Source organism: Falco cherrug, chromosome 19 (genome assembly GCF_023634085.1).
Source record: "Falco cherrug isolate bFalChe1 chromosome 19, bFalChe1.pri, whole genome shotgun sequence".
Taxonomy (NCBI): Eukaryota; Metazoa; Chordata; class Aves; order Falconiformes; family Falconidae; genus Falco; species Falco cherrug.
The window spans coordinates 4,198,431-4,221,388 of NC_073715.1; the positions used below are offsets into that span (position 1 = coordinate 4,198,431).

At 60.6% G+C, this 22,958-nt stretch overlaps 1 protein-coding gene across 2 annotated transcripts; it reads right to left on the reverse strand.

The window, feature by feature from the left end:
- Positions 1–740: 740 nt before the first annotated feature.
- On the reverse strand, positions 741–22,675 carry GLI1 (GLI family zinc finger 1). 2 transcript variants are annotated; one of them, XM_055696582.1, is made up of 13 exons: positions 22,403–22,675; positions 11,146–11,241; positions 10,531–10,697; positions 10,261–10,356; positions 8,832–9,027; positions 8,428–8,593; positions 8,219–8,317; positions 7,952–8,092; positions 7,178–7,327; positions 6,514–6,678; positions 5,814–6,062; positions 5,354–5,633; positions 741–4,998 (listed from the first exon to the last, which is right to left on the reverse strand). In XM_055696582.1, exons 3-13 carry the CDS (start codon positions 10,625–10,627, stop codon positions 2,726–2,728), a joined length of 3,912 nt encoding a protein of 1,303 aa, XP_055552557.1. In that variant the 5' UTR covers positions 10,628–10,697; positions 11,146–11,241; positions 22,403–22,675; the 3' UTR covers positions 741–2,725. The 2 variants fall into 2 exon arrangements, with proteins under 2 accessions (XP_055552557.1, XP_055552556.1); XM_055696581.1 differs by having other exon boundaries at positions 8,219–8,320.
- Between the last annotated feature and the right edge of the window lie 283 nt (positions 22,676–22,958).

A 22,958-nucleotide genomic window follows, 5' to 3' on the forward strand; every position in this document is an offset into this window, starting at 1 on the left:
GGGCACGGGGCTGCGGGATGGGCACGGGGCTGCGGCCGGGCAGGGGGCTGCGGGCCGGGCAGGGGCTGCGGGATGGGCACGGGGCTGCGGGATGGGCACGGGGCTGCGGCCGGGCAGGGGCTGCGGGATGGGCACGGGGCTGCGGGATGGGCACGGGGCTGCGGCCGGGCAGGGGCTGCGGGATGGGCACGGGGCTGCGGCCGGGCAGGGGGCTGCGGGCCGGGCAGGGGCTGCGGGATGGGCACGGGGCTGCGGGATGGGCACGGGGCTGCGGCCGGGCAGGGGCTGCGGGATGGGCACGGGGCTGCGGGATGGGCACGGGGCTGCGGCCGGGCAGGGGGCTGCGGGCCGGGCAGGGGGCTGCGGGATGGGCACGCTGCGGACCGGGCAGGGGGCTGCGGACTGAGTACGGGGCTGCGGGCAGCACGGCAGGGCTGCGGACCGGGCAGGGGGCTGCGGACCGAGTACGGGGCTGCGGGCAGCACGGCAGGGCTGCGGACCGGGCAGGGGGCTGCGGACCGAGTACGGGGCTGCGGGCAGCACGGCAGGGCTGCGGACCGGGCAGGGGGCTGCGGACCGAGTACGGGGCTGCGGGCAGCACGGCAGGGCTGCGGACCGGGCAGGGGGCTGCGGACCGAGTACGGGGCTGCGGGCAGCACGGCAGGGCTGCGGACCGGGCAGGGGGCTGCGGACCGAGTACGGGGCTGCGGGCAGCACGGCAGGGCTGCGGACCGGGCAGGGGGCTGCGGACCGAGTACGGGGCTGCGGGCAGCACGGCAGGGCTGCGGACCGGGCACGGTGTTGCGGGCTGAGCAGGGGACTGTGGGCTGGGCACGGGGCTGCGGGCTGTAGACCCAGGCAGCCCCCCCGGCGGGGCTCTGGCCGTCTGCTTGCTGCGGGCTGACGCCGAGCCGTCGCCATGGAAACTCCGGTTCTCGGTGTGGGCCCGGGAGGGTGCGCAGGGATGCTCGTAACCCCCCGGGAAACGGACCCGCAGGCCACAGGGTTGGGGGGAAACCCTGGAGCCCCCGAGCACTCCCCGCGGGTCTGAAGTGTGACCCTGCAGGCTGGGCGCCCCTGGCCACCCCGAGGAAGCCCCCCGCGGTCGGGAAGGGCCCAGAGCCCGCAGCCCCCGAGGACCCACCCTGGCAGCAAAGTCCCGGAAAGCCCCTGAGACACCGACAGGACATCTTCAGACCCTGCAGGAAACCCAGTCAGTCTGAGAACTGGCCCAGGAACCAGGAAAGATGCTCTTGAGCATGACTCGGAGGTTTTGGGAAAGCCCAGACAAACTGCAGGAGCCCTGGAGTAACTGGGAACACCCCAGCATGTCTGGAGCAGCCCAGCCATCCACTCAGAGGCCTGGAGAACAGCCCCAGCAATGTACTAAGCCTAGAAAGAGCCCTGGAGCATCCCCAGAGACACCACGATGCCCTACACCATCCAATGTAAAGATGTATAGGTTTGAAATGCCCAGTGCTGAACTGAGGACACTGTAGAAGCAGGAAGACAAGCGCTCAGAAACAGTCAACAGCCCCAGAGACCCTACCAAGAACCCTCAGCACTCAGGGCAGCCCTAGAGGTACCAAGGGGGTGCCTCAATGCCCAAGGAAAAGCCTGGAGTAGCTCCCAGAGATGCCAAGATGGTCTGAGAGAAAAGCACCAGTTCCAAGCATAGCCCCAGAGCCAGTGAGCCATACCTTAAGATTATGCCATACCTTGAGACTATGCCTCCGCGTGCACCTGGGTCTCGCTGTGCTTCTGCCAGCGCTTTTGTTCAGTGCTGCCAGGTCTGCCATACAGTGACTGCACTGCCCTGGCCTCCACCAACCCCTGCCATGGGAGCAACGTGGCTGCCTATGCAGTATGTGCTATGGATGGGTTGCCAACCCAACGACGGGGTGCTTCTGCAGGGCCAGGCATAAGTGGATCTTGGTACCAGATGAGGGAACGAGAGAGGGGGCAGGGGAGGGGGCTGTACAGCTCCTGGCACAAGGGTGCAGCTTGGAGCCCATCTGCAGGGATAAAAAACCGCACAGCTCACACTCCCCTGAGAAAGGGTTTAATGGGGAGGGGAGGCACTGCTGTTTCTTTCCAACAAAAGAAAAGCTGGGGCAACACCCACAGGGAAGACATACACATATGCACACTATGTACAGAGTGACACGAGCAGTGCCAGGCACCCCAAGCCCCCTGCCAGCATCCCTGTGGTGGAGAATTGCCTCCCCCTTCATCCTCCTTGAGCAAGATGGGGGAGGGGGGGAGCTTGCCAAGCAAGGAGTGATTGCAGTCCTGACAGAGACTGGGACTAGGGGGAGAGTGGCAACCAAGGGATGGGGCCTGCCCACGGGATTGGGGAGGGTGGAACTCTTTGGTTTCGCCATTTAAGACTGTGCAGCGCCGCCCTGTCCAGAGGGCCGAGGGCCACATGAGGCAGGGAGAGGTTCCAGGCACTGGAGTGGAAGGGCTCAGTAAAACCAGTTCCCCCCACAAGAGGTGACCTGAAGTGCCTGATCAGGGTTGTGGCTGTCTGGGACCTAGCAAGGTCTCTCCCCTGAAGGAACCTGACACAGACTGGAGAAGGGGAGACTCCAGGGTGTTTCTCCCCAACTTCCTCCCCTGCACCAGGCATAACTCTGCATGTGAAGGGATTTCACACCTCTGCCCAGATGTGGTTTGCCCCCCCCAGTTGCTGACATGCCCACCTTAGGCTGGTACCTCCTAGTTATGACAGGGAGTTGAGGAAATGGCTCTCCCCTGCCAGAGTGCTCAACATGGAGCTCATGTCACCCACAGCCATGTTGGCACCACCAGATGCAGGAAGCAGGAGGCCACCAGCAGGGCTTGCGGGCCCAGGCAGCAGCGCAGGTGTCTCTGGATCTTCCACAATGGCAGCAAAGTCAAGGTGCGTATTCTCCAAGTCCAAGGAGTCCAGGCTGTTGGCCACCTGCTCTCCTGAATCCAGGTAGCAATATGAGCTGCCTTTGAGTCCTTCCAAGCTCCCACCATAATGCCCGGGACCCCCACAGCTTGCCGCCATTTGGCCCAGCAGCTTATGCCCACCTTTGCCCACCTGCAAATGCATGCTCTGGCCTGGGTAACACAGCAGGGCATTACTGGGCCCCTCAGGTGTGGGACGGGCAGGGGGCAAGCGAAGCACGCGCCGGGAGCTGGCTTCCACTCCCTCGTAGGAATGACTTGGCTGAGCCAGGTTGCCCACATAGTTCAGACTGTTTTGGTGACCAGGTGGTTTAGGGCCACCAGGTGGGTGAGGCACCATCTCTGGGTTGAAGCATGGGGCGTTTAGGAGGTGCTGGGTCTCTGCCAGACCCTGCGGGTGATCTGGTTTGGTTTGGTAACCAGAGTATTTGGGGCTGAGATACAGTGGTGCCTGCACAGCTTGGCACTGCCCAGGTTCACTGCCCAGCCCCATGCCAGCCTCCCCTCCCTTGGAGGTTAGTTGGTCTCCCCACATCAAAGCCTGCTGGGCCTGCACATAGCTACGGACCATCACTTCTTTGGTCTGCATGGTGGGGGTCTGGGCTCTTCTAGTGCCCGGGCTCAACATGCCCATGTAACTAACAGGTGCCTGTTCCTCAGACTGGTAGCCACCAGACCCTACATTCATGGCTTGGCCGAATGATGCAGGACACTGCACGGGCCCAGCAAGCTTGGCATTCTGGCAGGGAGCAAGTGCTGGGGCAGGTACTGGGTAATGCTGCTCAGATTTGATCTGTAGTCGGTTAAGCCAGTGCCCCCCAGAAAACCCACCGTCCTGGCACGAGCTCACAAGTTTGGGTTGGTGCCCACAAGAACTGGGTAGTGGGTAGTCAGTACTTTGATGGTGACAGTGTGGCCCCGACATGGCAGCAGCAGAAGCACTGACACTTGGCTGCCCAGAACTCATCTCCAGATTGCTTTGGGGAGGTTCATCCCAAGGAGCTGGCATAGTCCCGTTGCCAGCATGCATACTTGTGAAGTGCTGGTTCATCTGGCACTGAGGGAGGGAGAACTCGGACTGAAGCAACCCCTCCTCCATGTCCCCATGCCCTCCTGTGTTCAGCTGCATACCCGCTGTGGTCTGGTGAGCACTGCTATAGAGGCCTTCACATTGCAGCTCCACACCGGTCCCCTGGCAAGGGAAGCTTTCCTCAGGGTAGTTCAAGTACTGTTCCATCTCTAGCAAGCCAGACTCCACGCCTGCACCAGGGCCTTCTATGCTCACGCTCTCCAGGAAGACATTTTCACTGATGCTGGGTGGGCGCGAGGAGAAGACATGGTGCTGAAGGTTAGCATCAGAACCACCCAAGGGCTGCAGAGCAGTTCTGCCTGCTCCTGGCACATTCACGTTACCCATGCTCTTAAAACGATGCACCTTGGGCACAGCATGAGGGTTGGCTGCAGTCCGGGCAGGATCGCTGGCCCGCCGCACACCATTCCGGGGCACGAGGTGAGGGGGAATGCTGCCTGCATAGCCCGTGTAGTCATTGGAACTGTGCCTTCGCAGCAAACCATTTGCAAGGAAGCGGGGTTTGACTGGCCCAAGGTAGTCCCCAGGTAAGCTGCCGTGGCCACCCATGCCCACCCGCTCCACGCTGGGCAGTGGGGTTGGGGGTGGGCCACCTGTGGCTGCAGCGTATTTGGCCTTGAGACAGTAGCGCTGGGCTGGGGTAAGGCTGCCCACACCTGGCAGTCCTCCGGAGTGGCTGGCATCACTGGAGCGTCGCGACTCGTCCGGAGAGATGGGGTCATAGCCGTCTGCCAGGCTTGCCGCGCCAGGCAGTGCCCCTGCCTCACCACCCAGGCATGGCCCAGCCAGGTACGGGGACACCAGGGAGGAGCGCCGGCTCACAGTGTAGGCTGAGCTTATAGTACTGGTGGCACTGCTTCGGCGCTCGTTCAGTGGCATGCCCATCTCTGCTGCTGACAGCTCCGCAATGCGCCGGTGCGAGGCAGCTGGCGGTGGCAGGGGGATCCCAGGCACCTCCCCAGGCAGGCCTGAAGAAAGAAAAGGAGTTACACCGGGGCACTCAGGACACAGCATGGCACCAGTAGTCAGAGGAACAGGCAGCCACCTCCAGTACCAGGATGCAGCCTCTTCCATGGTTAGTGCCTGTTAGGACAGGAAGCAGATTCAAGCAGTGGCAACAAAGAGGGGGCAGAAGATCATTTAGAATCATTTAGGTTGGAAAAGACCTTTTAAGATCATCGAGTCCAAAGATGGGGCACAGCCCAGATGTGGGGGTCCACCACTAGTGAAAAGAAGGTGTGGAAACCTCTACAGCAAGAGACCAGATCTCTCTTGCCCATGGGACTGACCCCGCATCCAGGTGGGAGGGAACCACAGTCTCACCGGCTCCAGGGATGGCTGGCAAATTCAGGCCCTTGGTAGCCGATGGCTTCCTCATCTGCTTCAGTTTATCAATGCGAAGATTTTCTAGCTTGTGGAGGGCCATGAGACCCGAGGTGCCCATAGGCTCACCGGGCACCACATCCTCCAGTGTGGACAGATCCTCGTAGCTCCCACCTGCGTTACCCGCCATCTCCACTCCACTGTCATTGTTGGTGGTGCTGCCAAGTGGGGAGTGGTCACTGCTGCAGGACGACTGCCCACCTGGGCTGGGCTGCGGCTTCTAGGGGGTACCCAAAACATTAACCAAGGAAAAGGGGGTCAGATATCCACTATACACTTAATGCAACCTGTGAGCCCACACCCTGCCAAAGGTACCTGGAGATGACTCCCCTACCATGCAAACTGACTCCTCCAACAGGCCTGCCAGGCTGCCCTCTGCCATCACCCCTCCATTCCTTACCAAGGCCAAGTCGGGCACCAAGAGCTTGCCGTCATCCTTCCGGGCATCCATGGGGCCATTTGTGTCTTTCTCCTGCTTCATGTCTAGGGGGCCACTGGGGGTGGGCAGTGCACGGCCTGGCACCACATCCCCCCGGTGCTTCTTGGTGACATGGGCATCAGGGCCGTGCACCGTCTTCACATGTTTGCGCAGGGAACTGGGGTCTGTGTAGCGCTTGGTGCAGCCTGGAATCTTGCACACATAGGGCTTCTGTCAGGGAGAAAAGGTAGGCATGGTGGAGGGAGGGTGTTAGCTCTGACTAGAGACCCCTCCCAACAAAGCACCAGCTGGGCGTGAAATAAATCCCCCTCCCCTCCCTCTCAAGTGGGCCTGAGAACTGAGGGAACTGAGGGTGGGAAGGGATCAAAGAGGCTGAGTCCTCTTGGAGGGGGCATGTTAGGTGCTACAGCAGGGCCCTGGTGGAGGTTCTAGGGAGCCAGAGGGGAACGCAAGGAGTGGGGCAGGGTGTAAAGGGACCCTGGTGGGAATGCAGGTGACTGAGGAAGGGAGCAGGGTGCCATACTTTATTAGAGCAGGCAAGGAGGGAGTCGGAGCACACAGAAAAAAACCCAGGGATGCAGGGAGTTTTCAGAGTATGGGCCTACTCAGAAGGCAAACAGGGAGCCCAAAGGGGCGCAAATTGCCCCAAATAGGTCTGTACCTCATTGGAGTGAGTGCGGTTTTGATGCTTGGCCCGGTCAGAAGCATTGGAGAAGGCCTTGTTGCAACCCTCGTGTTCACACACGTAGGGTTTTTCACCCGTGTGTGAGCGCAGATGCGTCTTGAGGTTCTCCAGGCGTGAGTAGGCTTTGTTACAGCCTTCGAACTGTGCAAGCAAGCAGGGTGAAACATGCCACACACCTTCAACAGACCCTGTACCACATCATCCCCACACTACACATCCACTGCACATCTGCCATGGACATGCATCACACCTCCCAACCAACGCACAACACAACTGCCCTCCTTCAGGTGCATGTCCTCACACCACTACACAGCCCTTCGCCCTTCTGGCCAGCATCTCGGCACCTCACTATGCACTGGCCACATGGCTGTGCTGTACCCAGCCTGCTACACACCTCTTTACCCCACGTGCATCTCTGCCATGCCACCGATCACATGGTCTCAAGCTTGCCACCCACGAACCCCACTCTATCACGCACTACTGTGCTCCCGATCACCCTGTCTGTCCCACCTCTTTTTCCCCACCACATGTCCCTCAATGCCACATTCAAGCCGGGCCAGCTCACACCCTGTCCTGAGCTCTGCCCGGTGCGAGGCACCACAGCTTAGCCGAGGCTTCTCAGAGGCTCATGCCAGCTCACCGTGCATTTGTGGGGTTTCTCGCCTGTGTGACGTCGCATGTGCACCACCAACATGTACTGAGCCTTGAAGGGCCTCTGCTCTCGGGAACATGCTGCCCAGTGGCACACAAACTCCTTCTTCTCCCCATGGATATGCTCATTGTTGATGTGCTGAGGAGAGAGGGGCATCACTGGTAGCATTGGGGAGGGTGCTAAGTGTCAGGGAGATACAGGTGTTTTAAAAGAATATCATGGGAAAAATGGACATAGAGGGATTAGGATGGTGGGTAGAGACACCAGAGGTCAGGGGAAAACAGAGCGGTCAGACAGAGTCTAGAGGAGGCAGGGGATACAGGAGATGGCTGGGGGCTACTTTGTGAAGACCAAGAGAAGACATAGGAGTCAAAGTGGTCTGAGGGGTGGTCAAGGGGACATAGAAGAGCTGGAGTGTCTGGAGGGAGAAAAAGAGATAAGGAGGAAGTCTGGATGCACCAGTGGTTCAGGAGAGCTGCCCCAGGGGTGAGGAAGGCCAGACTGGGTGTTCGCCTAGGGACATGGTATAGGAGGGTCACAAAGAACTTGCTCACAAGAAGTTGAGGTTGCACGTCCCTCCCTTCCTAGGGGCAACTTCCAACACTGTGCACCTGTATGGCGAGTTCTTAGGTCCAGGGGCAGGGAGCAGTCCCGTATAGGACAGTCTTCAAGTAAGAGTCGTGGGTTGACACAAGGGGATATCAGCCAGCAGCCTGAGGGCAGGTTCTGAGACTGGGTGCACCCAGGCAGGACCTAACTCACATGCACCAGCTGCTCCTGCGTATCAAACTCCTTAGCACAGCCGTCCCAGTAGCAATTCGTTTCATACACGGTCTCAGACTCAGGTTTCCCGTCCTCCTTCTCCAGATCTTCCCGAACATCGAGCATCCCCAGCAAGGGGTCCTGGAGGATCACAGCCAGATAAGCACTCCCAGGTACAACCCTTCGTGCTCCCTGTTAGTGGGAGCGGTGCCAGGGAGGAGCGCAGAGCCCCGGGGAAGCAGAGGGGTCTCAAGGCCTGGGGAATACCTGGGTGCCTGTGGAAGCTGGGCTGGAGATATCGCCCTCGGACCTCTTCTCTGGGTATTTGACAGTCAGAGGGCTGCTCAGGCTCCACTCCAACTTCAGCTGCTACCGAGCCAGGCACGGGGAAAGTGGAAAGCAGTCAGCACTGAGATGCCCGCTGGACCACCACTTTTATGGGATGCACCGCTTACATGGATGCAAGGCCCCCTTACCTGGCAGTGTTTGAGGGTCCCACAAGCTGGGGCATGGTGGCGGAGCCCTGGGCGGGTGGACAGGTGCTCATGGGAGCTACATGGTGGTGGTGGGGGGGGTGTGTGGCTGTACAGGTGGCCTTGGCCCTTCTGCTGACCTGATGGACTCTGGAATCCCAGTGATGGACTGCAGACAGCAAGAGGGATGAGCAGATGACACCATCAAAGGACAGAAATTCAGGTCTTCTAAGCCAGGGATCCCAGGTATCTGAACTCCCAGACACTCCTTCCCTAACCCACCATCCCACTCTGCTCCTGCCTTCCCTAGCCCTCACCCCAGGCACTCCCGAATTTAGGAATCGGCATTCAGGCTCCCAGACTGACAGGCTGCATGCCTGCCAGCGAGGCTGAAGTCTGGTGCCCACCTGATGGTGCTGATGGAGAGGTGGCCATAGGAGCCACTGGCAGAGGCACAGCGGGAGTTGATGAAGGCAACGAGGGAGTTGGGTGAGGTGCGGATTACCGTCTGCAGGTCAATGCTGGAGTCTGACAGGGGTGAGATGGACAGTGCCCGCTTTTTGCCCAGTTTGCCTGCACCACGGGGCGTTGAGAACCGTGAGCCTGGGATGGCAGCAGAGAGCAGAGGGCACTCCTCTCAGCATGGGTCTTAGGAGGCTGAAAAAACCCCCAGGGACACAAGCCTGATGCTTTGGAGCCTGGAGAAGTACCCTGAGTGTGCCTGTTAGCTTCTGCTATAGATAGGAATAGAATAGAATAGAGTCATTTCAGTTGGAAGGGACCTACAATGATCATCTAGTCCAACTGTCTGACCAGTTCAGGGCTGACCAGAAGTTAAAGCATGTTATTAAGGGCATTGTCCAACTGCCTATTAAATGCTGACAGGCTTGGAGCACCAACCACCCATCTAGAAAGACTGTTCCAATGTTTGACCACCTTCTCAGTAAAGAAATACTTTCTAATGTCCAGCCTGAACCTCCTCTGGCACAGCTCTGAACCATTCCCACACGCGCTATCACTGGATCCCAGGGAGACGTGATCAGCACCTCCCTCTCCACTTGCTCTCCTCAGGAAGCTGCAGAGAGCAATGAGGTAGCCCCTCAGCCCCCTTTTCTCCAAACTAAACAAACCCACAGCCCTTAGCTGCTCCTTATAGAACATACCTTCCAGCCCTTCACCAGCTTTGTTGCCCTCCTCTGGATGCATTCGAGTCCCTTCACATCCTTCTTAAAAGACGGGGCCCAGAACTGCACATAGTACTCAAGGTGAGGCTGCACCAGTGCTGAACACAGCAGGATGATCACCTCTTTGACCAGCTGGCTATGCTGCCTTTGATGTGCCCCAGTATGTGGTTTGCCCTCTTGGTGCCAAGGCTAATTGCTGGCTCCTGTTGAGCCTGCTGCCCACCTGCACCCCCTGGATCCCTTTCTGCAGGGCTGCTCTCCAGCCATTCCTCTCCCAATTCATACTTGTTGCTGGCTTTGGACCATGGCAAGGCTTAAAAATGTCCTCCCTCCCTACCACAGCCATCAGTGTTCCTAGGGGGTACCTGAACCCCTTGACACATGTGTACTCCCTGCTACAGCTGATATCATTCCAAGAAAAGCATCTGAACCCCTTGGTCACAGTCAACACAAATCCTCCCGTTCACAGAGGCATCACTGTTCCAGGAAAGACACCTGAAGCCCCACTAGTCTCGCTCTCATCATAGGTGTCACTGCCTGACCCCCTCAGCTCACACACCTGCACCCCTAACACAGCACCATCCCCAGGAGATGCCTAAAGCCCTTGTAGAACCCCTGCCTGCCCCATGCCCTCCCAAGACTGGGGACTTACCGTCACCACTGCCTGGGTGCTCAGTTCCTGGCACCAACCCATAACCACGGTGACCGCTCATGAGGTTTGACTGATGGCATAAGGGAAAGTCAAGTCCTGGCAGAGGGGAGAAGACAGGAAGATGTTTTAGGGTGGGTGGCACAAGCGGGAGAGGAAATCCCCAGAGCGTCCCCAAACCCAAGGACTGAATTCGAATTGGGTGCCCCTCACACCCACCGCGGGCACTGCTCAGCCCCCAGCACTGGCCAGGACGAGGAGGCTACGACAGACCTTGTGGCCCTGGGGCACCCGGGGCTGGTCCGTGGGGGGGGCGCAGGCAGCAGTGCTCAGCATAGCCGGTGGCCGGGGGGCTGACGGGGTTGAACATGTCGCGGCGGGGCCTGGCCAGGCTCAGGAACACATCTGGTCCTCGCCGAGGGGCTGGAGCCGGCCGGGGTCTGAGGAGGACAAGAGTGGGCTGGGACGGCCCCTGGACCCCCGCGCCCAGTGCTGTCCCGGGGCCGCCAGGGGGCGCCGCAGCAAAACGCAGCCGCGGGGCCGCCCGGGCCGCCCCCGTGGGCGCGGAGGTTACCCCGGGCCCCGCCCGGCGCTTCCCTCCACCCACGTCCCGCATCCCACGTTCCGCCTGGCGCTTCCCGCATCCCACGTCCACCCACGTCCCGCAAGCTCCCGCCCCACCTGGTGCTTCCCTCATCCCACGTCCACCCACGTCCCGCATCCCACGTTCCGCCTGGCGCTTCCCGCATCCCACGTCCACCCACATCCCGCAACCCACGTCCTGCCTGGCGCTTCCCGCATCCCGCGTCCACCCACATCCCGCATCCCACGTCCACCCACATCCCGCATCCCACGTCCCGCAAGCTCCCACTGTGGCCGCGCACCCACCTGCCCAGGGTGCACAGCCCCCTGTGCTGCCGCCTCACTGCGGTGCCCAGCGCAGACCTCGGCCCTGAGCCACGGCAAAGGGATGTCCCGGGGGTGCTGCCAAGGCAAGAAGGGCAGGTGACAAAGGGGGAAACCCTGTCGTCATCCCCATTTTGGGGCACAGACACAAACAACGAGGGTCTTAGGCACAGGAACTGGGCTAGAGGACACCTGACTCAGCAGCAGCCACTGATGAACATCTCCACATACCCAAACACTCTGGGGACCCCTGCCCTTCCATGGTGGTGGCCCCTGGCATTTTTCCTTGCCCTCTCCCACACGCATACATCATGGTGCTCCCTTCCCATCAGTGGCCCCTCTTGCCCTAAGGGCTCCCACTTTCTCCCCAGAGCTGGGGGCCATTCCCTACCTGGGACACGGGCCCATGCGTACCTGGAAGGGAGAAGGGGCTGGTGCAAGAGGAGATGTCTGCAGAGCCAGGGGGCAGCCCCCCCTCCCCCCCATCCCTCTCCTCCCTTACTAACCTTACAGAGACATAAACCATGCAGAAAATTGCATGCCTCCAGTGGGCTAGGCGGGGGCAGGAGGTACAAGCTATGGCAGCTCTGTGTGTCACCACAGCCACCTAGCCAAACACTGAGGCCATCTGGCACCCCCTCCAAAGCAAGTACATCTGTCCCCATGCCCCCAGTGCCTGGCAGGCCCCCAGGCGCCTTATGGCACCAGCAGAGGGGAGTTAACACACCCTAAGCACACAGACCGCAGTACAGATAACAGCATTGCCCAGCTCAAGGCCACCTCTGATAGCCTGGCACAAGCGGTGACACTGCTGCAGGGCACCCTGTGGTCACCCATCACAAGCATCCCTTGATACTGACTTAGCAAGGTGCCCTTGTGCTTGGTGCTGTACTAAGAGGGTCCTGTCGCAGCAAGGCAAGAGTCCCAAGCACACTGCAGTGTCTGTTGCAGGGGGAATGAATACACACATGTGCGCCCAGACACCCACACAAATATCCACACTCAATCCACATACACAGATGAAAAAAATTATGAGCTCTAACTGCCAAAAGGGGGAAACTAAGGCATAGACAGTTAGAACCATTCTTGGTCAAAGGACCCAAGCTGGCACCCTGCTCTGCTCTCCTCATGGGTCCTTGCAGCATCTGCAGGTCCCACCCAGTCCTGCCTTGCCCATGGGTCCCCACCCTGCCTGCAGGCCAAAACCCTGCCCTGTCCCGCCCACACATCCCACCCCTGCCCACAGGGCTCAGCCCAGCCCTCTATCGCATCCCTGCCTGCAGGTTCCTGCCCTGTGCCTAGGTCTCATTTCCACCTGCCACTCTGCTTGGTCCTGCCCATGGTCAGATCTCCAACCGTGGCTGTGCTTTTGACCTCTACACCCAGGTCCTGGCCCACAGCTCCATCCCCACCCATGGTCACTGTCCTGCCCCAAGACCCCTGAGGGCTTACATATGAAGCACTGAGGCTCTGGAAGAAGAAATAACCACATGGTGAGGGACAGGGACATGCGGGTGGCGCTAGGCACACGGCATCCTGCCCCATCACCCTCCCTCTCTGACAGACCAAGGGAATCGCCCCAAACAAGGGGTCTGGGGGAGTGGGAGCCCCTCACCCTGCTGGGAAAGTGCTGGGTTGAGTTTGGAGCACGGAGGGATGAGGGGGGCAGCAATTCTTCCGCATGAGTTGCCCCTTTGAAAGCTTGTCGTGGGGCTTTGTGAGAGTGTCAGCCAGGAAGAATGGAGCAGGGGGGGCAGCAGGGCAGGCAAAGGGGGAGGGAGGTACCCGGGAAGGTGGCAGCGCTGGGGACAGGCAAGGGAAAGAGAGATGAGTAGGAAACGGGGGGGTGGGGGGGTGGAGGGGGGGGGGTGGGGGGCTCTTACCTGCCCGCTGGACCAGCTGCAACATCTAACAAAGAGAGGGTTTGCAAATCCCTCACAAAAGTTTGTCTAGTTGTGGAGTCAACCACAGCACTCCCCTAGCCCTCTGCACACAGCTATTCATATGTGTGCCCGCACACACACAGATGCATGAACATACATTTGCACATATCTGGAGAGGCACAAGGGCAGCTGGGAGCTGCTGGAGTTCAGCAAAGCCAAAGCCCCCTGCCTCCCCCTCCCAAAAACCATCAACTGAGCTCCCCCAGGCTGCCCCAGAGCCACAGTCCTAGCCCACCAGCTCCTTGCTCTATGTAAGAGCGGCAGGTTGCTGGCGTGCAGGGCAGTTACCATACACGGCCACCCCAGCCCAACGGAGAGCGGGGCTGTGCCCATCTGGACAGATGCACCCAGATGCTGCAGCAGCAATGGGATGAGGGGCTCTGCCCTGAGGCCAGCTGGTTCCCACCAGCCTACAGCTCCCCGCCACAACCAGGACTTGCTGCCCTGAGCTCGAAGCAGATGAGGCACCATCTGTGGGGCATCTACCGCTTCCAGGAAAAGGGTTAATTCACCCATAGGCTTTGTGATGTCCCCCTTTACCTTGCCGACTGTTAGCCCTGTTCAACTTGCTATGCACAGCTGTGCCAGCCCCTGCCATGCCTGCTGCCTCCCATACCCCTGCACATACGTACATGTGCACACACATTCACAGAGCGCATGCACACACTCCTGCAGAGTGACAACCATACAAACTCCATGTGCATGCACACAGTACCTCTGTAACATGCTGCGCGCACACACACTTATGCACACCAGAGAACACACGTGTCCAATGGAACATGTGGAAAGCTGCATGTACATGCATACAACACACATACACACATGCACACAACACATGCACATACACAGGTTTACATAAACGTGCATGGAGCATGCGTGGCCTCACAGAGCGCACACGCATGCATGGTGTACCATCACACACAGGGAACACACAAGTACATAGCACAAGGAACATTATCCCTGCCTCACAACTCCCCAGCCTCGCACACCACCTCCCTAGCTGGGGCGATATTCCTTCTGCGTCCCCTCCAGCACCCACCACGCAGGAATGGGGGCAGCTCAGTGGGGCTCTGGTTCCCACCACCCCCACTCCCCGGCCACCTAGGCACAGCAGGAGGGTCAGGGTCCTGCTCTGCCAAGGCAGCCTCTCCTTCCTGGGTCCAGGCAGAAGGGAGGACTTTGGCGAGCAGATGCAGCCTGGCGAAGGCTGACTCTCCCCCTGGGGCAGCCTGGGGGCAGGCGGGTGCCAGGCGGGCACGATGGCAGTGACAGGGCTCTTCCTGACACCCCCCCCCACCCCACCCCCCACGTCCCCCCTTGCTGAGCACCAGCACGGTGGCAGGGTGGCGATGCAAGGCAGAAAGTGCCCAGGGCCCACAGGTCCCAGCTGCAGGATGCTCCCCCCAGCCCGTGGGGTCCGCAGGGTCTCCCCAGGCCCTGATGGCCCCCGAGCAGGGAGGCTGGAGGGGGCCGGGGACGCTGGGAGCCAATGGGAACCGGCCCGCGGCTCCCCCACCGCCGCGCTGCCTCCCCCGCCTGCCGCACACCGCCTCGGCCCACCCAAGTCGCAGCCTATGGGCATAAATTTGAGAGCCAGGCGCAGCCGGGATTGAGGGGAATCTTCCCTCGCTCTCCTCCTGCCAAGAAACTCAAACTGAAACACATTCCTCCTCCTCTCTGCCAAGAAAACAAGGAGCGCAGCCAGCGGCAGGAGCAGTTGAAGCAGGGCTGGCTCCAGACGCCGAAACGCCGCGCAGGAGGGGGTCAGGACTGGCCATCCCCCTCCCCCCTCAGCTCCCTGCCTTTTATTTCCTGCAAACACATCTAAAATCTTGTCATCTGGCTCCAGTTTCCTAAGGACACTGGGGAACGGTGCGGCGGGGGAAGGGAAGGAGAGGGAGAAGGTGCAAAAGGCGGAGAGGGAACGGAGATGTAGGGAGCTTGTAGCGCGGGGCAGTCAGGATGCCTGCACGGATGGGTGATGGAGCAGAGACGGCGGGCGGGAAAGAGACACATGTAGGCACTGACGGGGGAACCGCACGCTGTTAGCAGACCTGGCTGCAAGAGGAGGAGGCGGTGGGCTGCACCCCACCGCACCCTGCGCCAGGGCAGACGCCCACCCCAGCTCCTGCCCTGCGCCAGGAACGCTGCCTGCTCCCAGCTCCCCACCAGCCCCCGGGCTGGCCAGCCCACACCAGTGGGTGCCGTGCGCTGCAGCAGGGTGGCCACCATCCAGCCCAGCACACTGGGGGGTGATGGGGGTCCCTGTCCGCACCTCGGCTTTGTCCCCATCATCTTTCCCTGCCCCAGGCTCAGCCCCGGCAGGGTTAACCGCCCCGGAGTCCCACTGTGGAGGAATGTGATGTCAGGGCAGGATTAGCCCGTGCAGCCGAGATCCCAGCCGATAGACCAGCAGCACTGAGCTGTGTGTGGCACAATCCATCAACCCGCCCAGCACAGCCCCCAGCGTGGGGGGCCTGGGGGAGGGCTCTGTGTGTGCATGCGTGGGGACATCTGTGTTTCCGTAAGCGTGTGTGCATGTGAAGGCACAAGTTCGCATGTTTGCATGTGTGGAGAGGGGTTTGTGTTTATGGGCAAGTATGTTTTTGGAGGGGTGCTTGTCTGTGTACTCACCAATGTGTTTGCATGCATGCTTGCATATGTGCTTCTGCATGTCTACATATGTGTGGAATGTGCCCATGTGCATGTCTACATGTGCATGTTGGGAGCTAAGGGGGAGCCACTACATGTTTGGAGGCCCCATCACCCCAAACCCTTACTCACTGGGGGAGCAGGGGAGGGCCAGAGCAGAGAGAAGAGGCAGACAGGGAGCAGGGTCCAGCAGTCCAGCAGGGGTTAAGGTGGGGAGACACCCCAGAAGGCCTCAACTTTGTATCTTTCCACCCCCTCAGGAAAGGTGGGCTCTAGCCCTGGGTAGGCAAACACTTTCGCCTGCCAGGGGCACAGAGCCCTGCCAGCAGCCCTGCAGCCCTCACCTCAGCCATCTTGTGACCCAAGGTCAGCCATAGACCCAATTGGTTTAACCCTACAGGGCCTTAGGAAAAACACTGATCTGGCTTAAGATCTGCCTTCCCACACCGGGGCAGCGGTTCAGGCGGCGCCACGGCCAGGGCAATCCTGCGACGCAACAGGAACCCAGCGGAGGGCCAGGCTGAGCCGCAGCAGCAAGCAGCAAGGCTGGAAGCGTGCTGCCAGGGAGCCAGTGCTCCCTCTTGCCCGTGGCAGTCCCGCACCAAAAGGACACATCCTGGCTGCCTCCCAGGGCAGACAGGGTCCTGCAGCATCAGCGCACTCCTCCCCGGCTATGATGTCTCTTGCATGCTGTACAGCCTCCCCAGGTGCCACGGCTAGCACCCGCCGGGGTCGAGGGGAAGGCCGCTGGCAGTGGGGCAAAGACATTCTCCCCCCTGGAAGAAGCCCCTTTTCCCTGCCCTGGGACCAAGTCGGGGCCAGGCCAGTCAACACTGGGGAGCTGCTTCCTCTAACCCCACACACTTTCTCATCCCTGCCTGCAGCAGAGCTGACGTGCAGCCCTCCCGCCTCGCTGCCTTGCTATGCATCTGACCCCACTGTTAGGCCAGGCCTTTAGGGCGAGCCCAAGCTCCTCTGCATGGGGCAGCTAATCTGCCCAGGACTGCGGCTGCCACAAAGCACATTGCTTCAGGTTCAGGGGGTCTGAAAGGGGATGATTCAGGGTCACGATCCCATACTGGCGTGGGCTGCCAAGCTCGTTCCAAGGTGGTCCCTTGCCTGGAAAAGATGAGGCAGAGAAGAACCAGCTTCGGGAGAAGTTTACACATGCGTGGAGGGGAAGGGGCAGAGACATCCCTGCCAGGGCAGATTCTGGACATCTTCTACTCGGTTCTCCCTCCCTCCCTTCTCCAGCCCCAGCTGCCACCTTCAGAAAACGTAACACATCCTCATTCCCCACTTCATGCCAAAATTCGTCTCTGCTCTTCGCACCACTTCCAGTAAGGACCAGAGGTCCCTCCCCAGCCCACCCAACCCTCCAGCAGCACAGCCTTATGCAAGCCACAGTACACCACCACCCATACACCACATCTCAGAAGGGGGCAAAACAATCCAGCCCCTCGCTCCCACATGCATCCACACCCACTCATGACCATGCACTGACATGCCTCTAGACACGTTAACACATGCTAACACACGTGTGCTCTGGGAGGAGAGGAAGGCAGGCCAGCCTGGGGTGCAGCCCTGGCTGCCCGGTCTCCAGTGCACCCTGGGGCAGAGACAGCCCATGGAGGAGGGCTGCAGGGTGGGACCTCACAGCTTCACGCTCCCTGTGCCTGTTCCCCCTCTAAAGCAGGGACCGCCAGCCCTCAACCACAAGCTGAGCCACTCAGGAAGCCATGGCAAGCCGGGCAGGCAGGAGTGGTCGTGCTTGATAGGTGGTCCCTGGGCAGGCAGGCAATTGTCACGGGCTTGCATGTTGTTTGCTTTGGCCCCCAGCACAGACTACCCCTGCAAATTGCTCACATAAAGCCACTTCCCTAGCCCCTACCTTCATTGGGCTGGAGTCTGGGTGGGAGCAAGGTTTTGGGGTGAAGGTAAGGGTGGGTGCACACATGGCAGCAGCTGCTATACAGAATTTTTATGCTTCCTCTTTCCCTCCCAGTGCTGGAGGGAAACACCAAAATTGAACATGTGGGACCCATAAAAGCCCGGCTCTGAGTCACAGCTGTGGGAGCCCCTGCCAGGCACTGCTCCTTCCCATGGCATCAAGGCATCACCCCCAACCCATCAGCGTGTATTACATGGAGGGACACCCCCAGAACAGGGGCTGCAATGCAGGAAATCCTGCCATCCTGAGGGACTGAAGGTAGGACATGGCAGGCAGTGGGCTGCAGTGTCGTCATCTGTGCTCCCACTGCAGTCAGGGTAGTTCAGACTGAGCCTGTTCCCACCCCAACAGCTCCATCCTGCAGGATTCCTCAGAAGATGGGAACAGGAGGATATGCAGGACCTGGCAGAGACGTCAGCAGTCATTAAAGGATTAGATATACGATAGCAATCCCTTTTAATCTGTCTCTCGACATGCTGAGCAAGGAGCATGGAGCAAGGTAAGCACAGCACACGGGGATTTAGGAAGCATAAATTGCTCCTCCTTTGGGACAGGAAACCCCTCTGTCTATTAAGAGGTGGCGGTGGGAGTGCCTGTGGGCTGTTCCCAAAAGTCTCCGGTGATCCCTTGCCTGCTGGGACACATTTGTCTCTCCTGAGGTATCTGCCACTGGTGGAGGTGGGTGGCACAGATGCCTGCTTTCCTGTTCCTTGACTAGAGAGAGACCTGCTCCATCCGTAGACACAGCAGCCCCACCACTTAGAGCCATGTTCTCTGCCACCAGAGATCCGCTCCCCCTAGATCAGGGGTGGGAGTCTGACAGTGGGGTTGCACCACATCTGGAACATCCCCCCCCTCCCCGCCCCAGCCTTAAACCCAGATGCAGCAGAGCTGAAACCTGACTCTGTTTTTGCTGCTTGTTCCCACTCGGAGGCAGCTATTTTATCAGCTGTTCACCTTGTTATTCTGCAGCTTCTGAAGGGTTTTGATGTGCCACAGGGATTGGGGTGGGTACACTTGCTGTGTTCCTGTGAAAATTTCGGTAGAAGAATCCCCCCGGTCTCGCCAAGTTAGCATCACTGCTAGTGATGCCAGTTTAGCATCACTGGGATTGCTAAACACCAGGAGAAGATATCAAGAGAAACTGAGGCACACAGAGAGACTCTAGTACCACAGATGTGAGACACTGACCAGGCAGATAATTGTGCACACATGCATACAGGTGTGTACACACACACGCAAACAGGCCCCTCTGTATACATGTCCACAGGTGTACACATACATACACGATCCTGGGGGACACTCTGGGTGTAGGATAGCTCTTCCTTCTGACCAACTGCCAAACACTCTACCAGCATGTCAGCACAGACGGACAAGAACAGGCCCAGTGGCCTGTAGAAGGAAGGAAAGACAACACCACAAATACCCTTTTGTCACACATGGGTACACGCATGTATAGGTGTTCATGTTTCTGTGCAGATGTGAATGTGTATACAGGAGAGTGCATGTATGTGCAGGTGGAGCGGTGGGAAGAATGGTATTCCCCAAGGACTACGGGCTGGCCAGCCTTCCAGCACTGCAGCTGGAGTCCTGAGCTGTGGCACATCACTAACAGCATCCCCTAGTTGCACTGGAAGAAGGGCCATCATGTCTTCCAGCCCATCTGCCCAACCACCCTTCACACCTCCTGGACAGTGAGCCGCAAATCCCCCTCCAAGCCCGAGCTCAACACCCGCCTCTTCTCCGGCTGCCCTGACATGACAGCACATGTGACAAGGTGTCCGCACTGACTCACTCCCCTGGATGGAAACTTCCCTACTCCAGGGAGATTCTCGCAGCTCAGCCAGCTCCAGTGCCACCAGGGGAACACAGTACTGAGTTTCTTCCACCACCTCCCACTAGACCAGCCACGGGGACCTGGCAAACTTCAGTTCCCAGCCTGTTCCTCATTTTGTGCTTGTTTTTGTGATAGAAAAGACCCTGGAACATGGCAGAGATAAGGATGCCCCCACAAGTATCCAGTGATTTGGCTACAAGCAGATGCCCGGGCAAGTCCACTCACAAGCATTACTGGGAGCTCATGCATGCACACAGTGGCAGCTGGGCTGGCAGATGCATAAGGGTACACACTGAATGGTCTCAGGTCAGTCTCCTCTGAGGTGCTGTGATCCTTGGTAGTAGGGGAATTTGGGGATCCTACCAGGCACAAGTAGTTTTGGTGTGGATCTGCTCCAGGGTCTCAATTTCCAGCAGACCCCCTTGCCCTCCAAGACCCTTGAGAGTAACAGTAGCCTTCACTGCACTGGGAAAATGCTCAAGGGAGGACATGGATAAACCCAGCTTGCACTATGCAGAGACATGTGCATCAATAAACCAGCTTCAAACAACCACAACAGCATGGAGGAGGAGACAGTAGGTACCTTTGCCATCCCGTCTCCCACAGAGGCAGCTTCTGCCTCAGCAGGACACAGCAAACCTAGCCACACTGCGAAGCTTTCCTAGGTCTGAATTTCTGAAGGAGAAACTTCATCCAGCTGCTTCCTCTTCCCTTCCCCCCAGCCCACCGCTGCACCAAAACCCAATGCCCATCCTCAGGATGCTGCACCCATCAGTTCAGGCTGGCCACACGTAGCCTGCACACCAGAGTGGGGAAAAACACAGGTACCCGGGTGTCCAACAGCATCTGCTGGGCCCCCACAGCCCCTCCAGGGCTGCACACAGGACCCTGGCTGTGCCTGGAGTATCTACTAGTTTCCCAGACCCTAAACACAGTGCTGCAAATGCTGCAGCCATCCAGCCCCACTCAGACCCAGCTGTCTGCCTCTCACCCTCACAGGAGAGGTGCAGTCACTGCAGTGCTGGGTGCCCCATTCTGGTTAGGGATCATCTGGACTTCACGTGTGCATGTGTGTGGATGGCCTGGCCCAGGGCACCATGACATGGAGAGGGTAATTCCCCAGAGAGACACCTCCTCTGCCTTTAGCCTTCCTGCACTCTCGGGTCACTGAGGGCTTGGTGCAGCTTGTGGGTGCTGGTCAGACCCCAAAAAGGGTGGCCTTATGCCCGCATAGGCTCAGTTAGCTCATGCTCGGTTGCAAGCTGGGCTGACCAAGTCTCACAATGCCATTGCTCAGGCGCTTCTCATGCTGGCGCTGCTCATCTGTGCCGTGCCTGACCGTGGCCAGCCTGCTCTGCCGGCCCTAGATTCCTCACGCCAGCCAGGGAATGATGCAGAGTCAACGCCTGAACCCAATGGTCCTGGAAGCTTCAGAAAGGCAGCCAAAGGGTCGGCATCCAGTGGGGCACAGGACACACTTAGAACCATCTGCCAGAAAGGTCAAGCCTGGTGTCAGCTGCAGGAGGACTCACGACTGAGCTGCCTCACCCACCCCACCTGCCCCCAGCCTCAGTTCTCTGAGCACTAAAGCCAGCAGCAGTCCTCGTGCCAAGTGTGCAGGAGGACTGATGGACACTCAGAACCAGCACAGGCAAGGACTCAAGGTGCTCCACGAGTGATGTGAAAAAGCAGCTCTGCCTTCCCCTCAAAACCAGAGAGGTCTGATAAACTCATCTAGGCTCCCTTTCCCACAAACAGCTGGACCAGGTGAGCTTTCAAAGACCCCTTCCAACCTGGGCCACTCTATGGCTCTATGACTCTAGGTTTCCCAGGGTGGGACACTTCCTTGGCAGCCTCTGCTACAGCCCACGTGGGCAGTGAAGAAGCAGCCCCAGGGCCTGCGGGATGACGGCTGGGAAGCCAAGGTGCACCAGGACCCGAGCATTTTGCCGTGGTTTCTGGGAGGCTCCTTGAGGTGCACAGAATCTCCCTGTGCCTCACTGCTGCCAGACGCTTGCCCTGGCAGGCTGTCAGGGGAGCAGGGGGACCCATTGTCCCAGCACCAAACCCTCCTCCCCTCGGAGCCTTGCCCAGAGCCCCAGAATCGGTGGGGAGGGAGGGATGCAGCCGGCCACTCTGGCTGCGGGGTGCACGGGCTGGGCCAGCCAGCTCCATGCCCTGCCAGGAGTATGCCACGACTGGTCCAGGACAAGGGAGCTCAGGATGGGATGGCCAGGAGCTTGCACCTGGGTGGGTGGCACTGCCCACCGCCCACGTGTGCCCGGGGACGCTCCTGCAGCTGCTGCGTCACTCGGGACAGGGCAGCAACTTCCACCCGGTCGCTGCTCCCGGTCCCACACCCGCCACCCGGGCAGCAGCGCGGCAGGGGCTGCCGGCCCTGGAGCGCGGAGCCCCCCTGCTCCGGCCCGGCCCTCCCATCCTCGGGCTGCGAGGGGCTTCACTGGGCCGAGCCCCCCCCCCACCCCGCCACCCGGCGCACGAAGCGCGGCGGGAGCGTGAGGGCGTGGGAGTGGGTGTGAGCGCGCGCGTACGTGCGGCGGAGCGCGGCGGGGCCGGGGCGCGCTGCCCGCCTCGCGCTGCCGGGCCCCCCCGAGCGCGCCCGCCCCAGGCGGCCCCCACCGCCCCGCGTGGGCCGGCCCCGCGCCCCGGAGGGCCCCGCGCCGGTAGCCCCGGTCGAGGTCCCGGCGGCGCCGACGGGACGCGGCAGCGGGACGGGGCCCGGCAGAGGGTCTGGCGCCATCCCAGCCCCCCCCCCCCCCCCTTCCCGGGGGAGCGGGGGGGCCCCGGGTGCCCCCAACCTCTGCCCGCGGCCCCGACTCGCCCGACGGCTCCTACCTCCGGGTGGCTCCGCGCGGCCCCGGGCGGGGCGGCGGGTCCCGCGGCTCCGCGCTCTCCCTCCCCCCGGCTGCAGCTGCGGCTCGGTCCGGGCGAGAAGCGGCACATCCAGCGGGACCCTGGCGGGCGGGGCGGGACGGCGCGGCGCCCCCCGCGCTTCCCCGGCCCGCCCCGGGCGCCCGGAGAAAGTTGCCCGAGCCCCGCGGGGGCGGCGCGTCCCGGCAGAACTGGCGGGGCGGCGGGTCCCGCTCCGCCAACTTGGGCGGCGGCGGCGGCGGCGCCGAGCGCGTTCGGGACGGAGACCCCGGCCGGGAGCGCCGCCGGCTCCAGCCACTCCGAAAACCCGGGATGGATCCTGCACGCGCGGGACACGCGCGCCCGCCGCGGCCCTGCCCGCGCGCGGGGCCGGCGCGCACCCCACGCGCGCGGTGCGTGGCGCACGCATAGGTCCCGCACGCGGGCCGCTGGCGCACACGCGCACCCCCGGCCGTGCACAGGGCTGCGCGGGTACCCGCACGCCTTCGCGTCCACGCAGGCAGCGCTTACATGCCGCGTG

Excerpts from the sequence above, each read along its gene's own strand:
- GLI1 (XM_055696581.1), bottom strand. The coding sequence starts at position 10,627 with ATGTTCAACCCCGTCAGCCCCCCGGCCACCGGCTATGCTGAGCACTGC. Across the intron at positions 6,679-7,177 it reads AGAAACCCCACAAATGCACG|TTCGAAGGCTGTAACAAAGC; the intron begins GTGAGCTGGCAT and ends TTGCTTGCACAG. Across the intron at positions 4,999-5,353 it reads GCCAGCCATCCCTGGAGCCG|GCCTGCCTGGGGAGGTGCCT; the intron begins GTGAGACTGTGG and ends TTCTTTCTTCAG.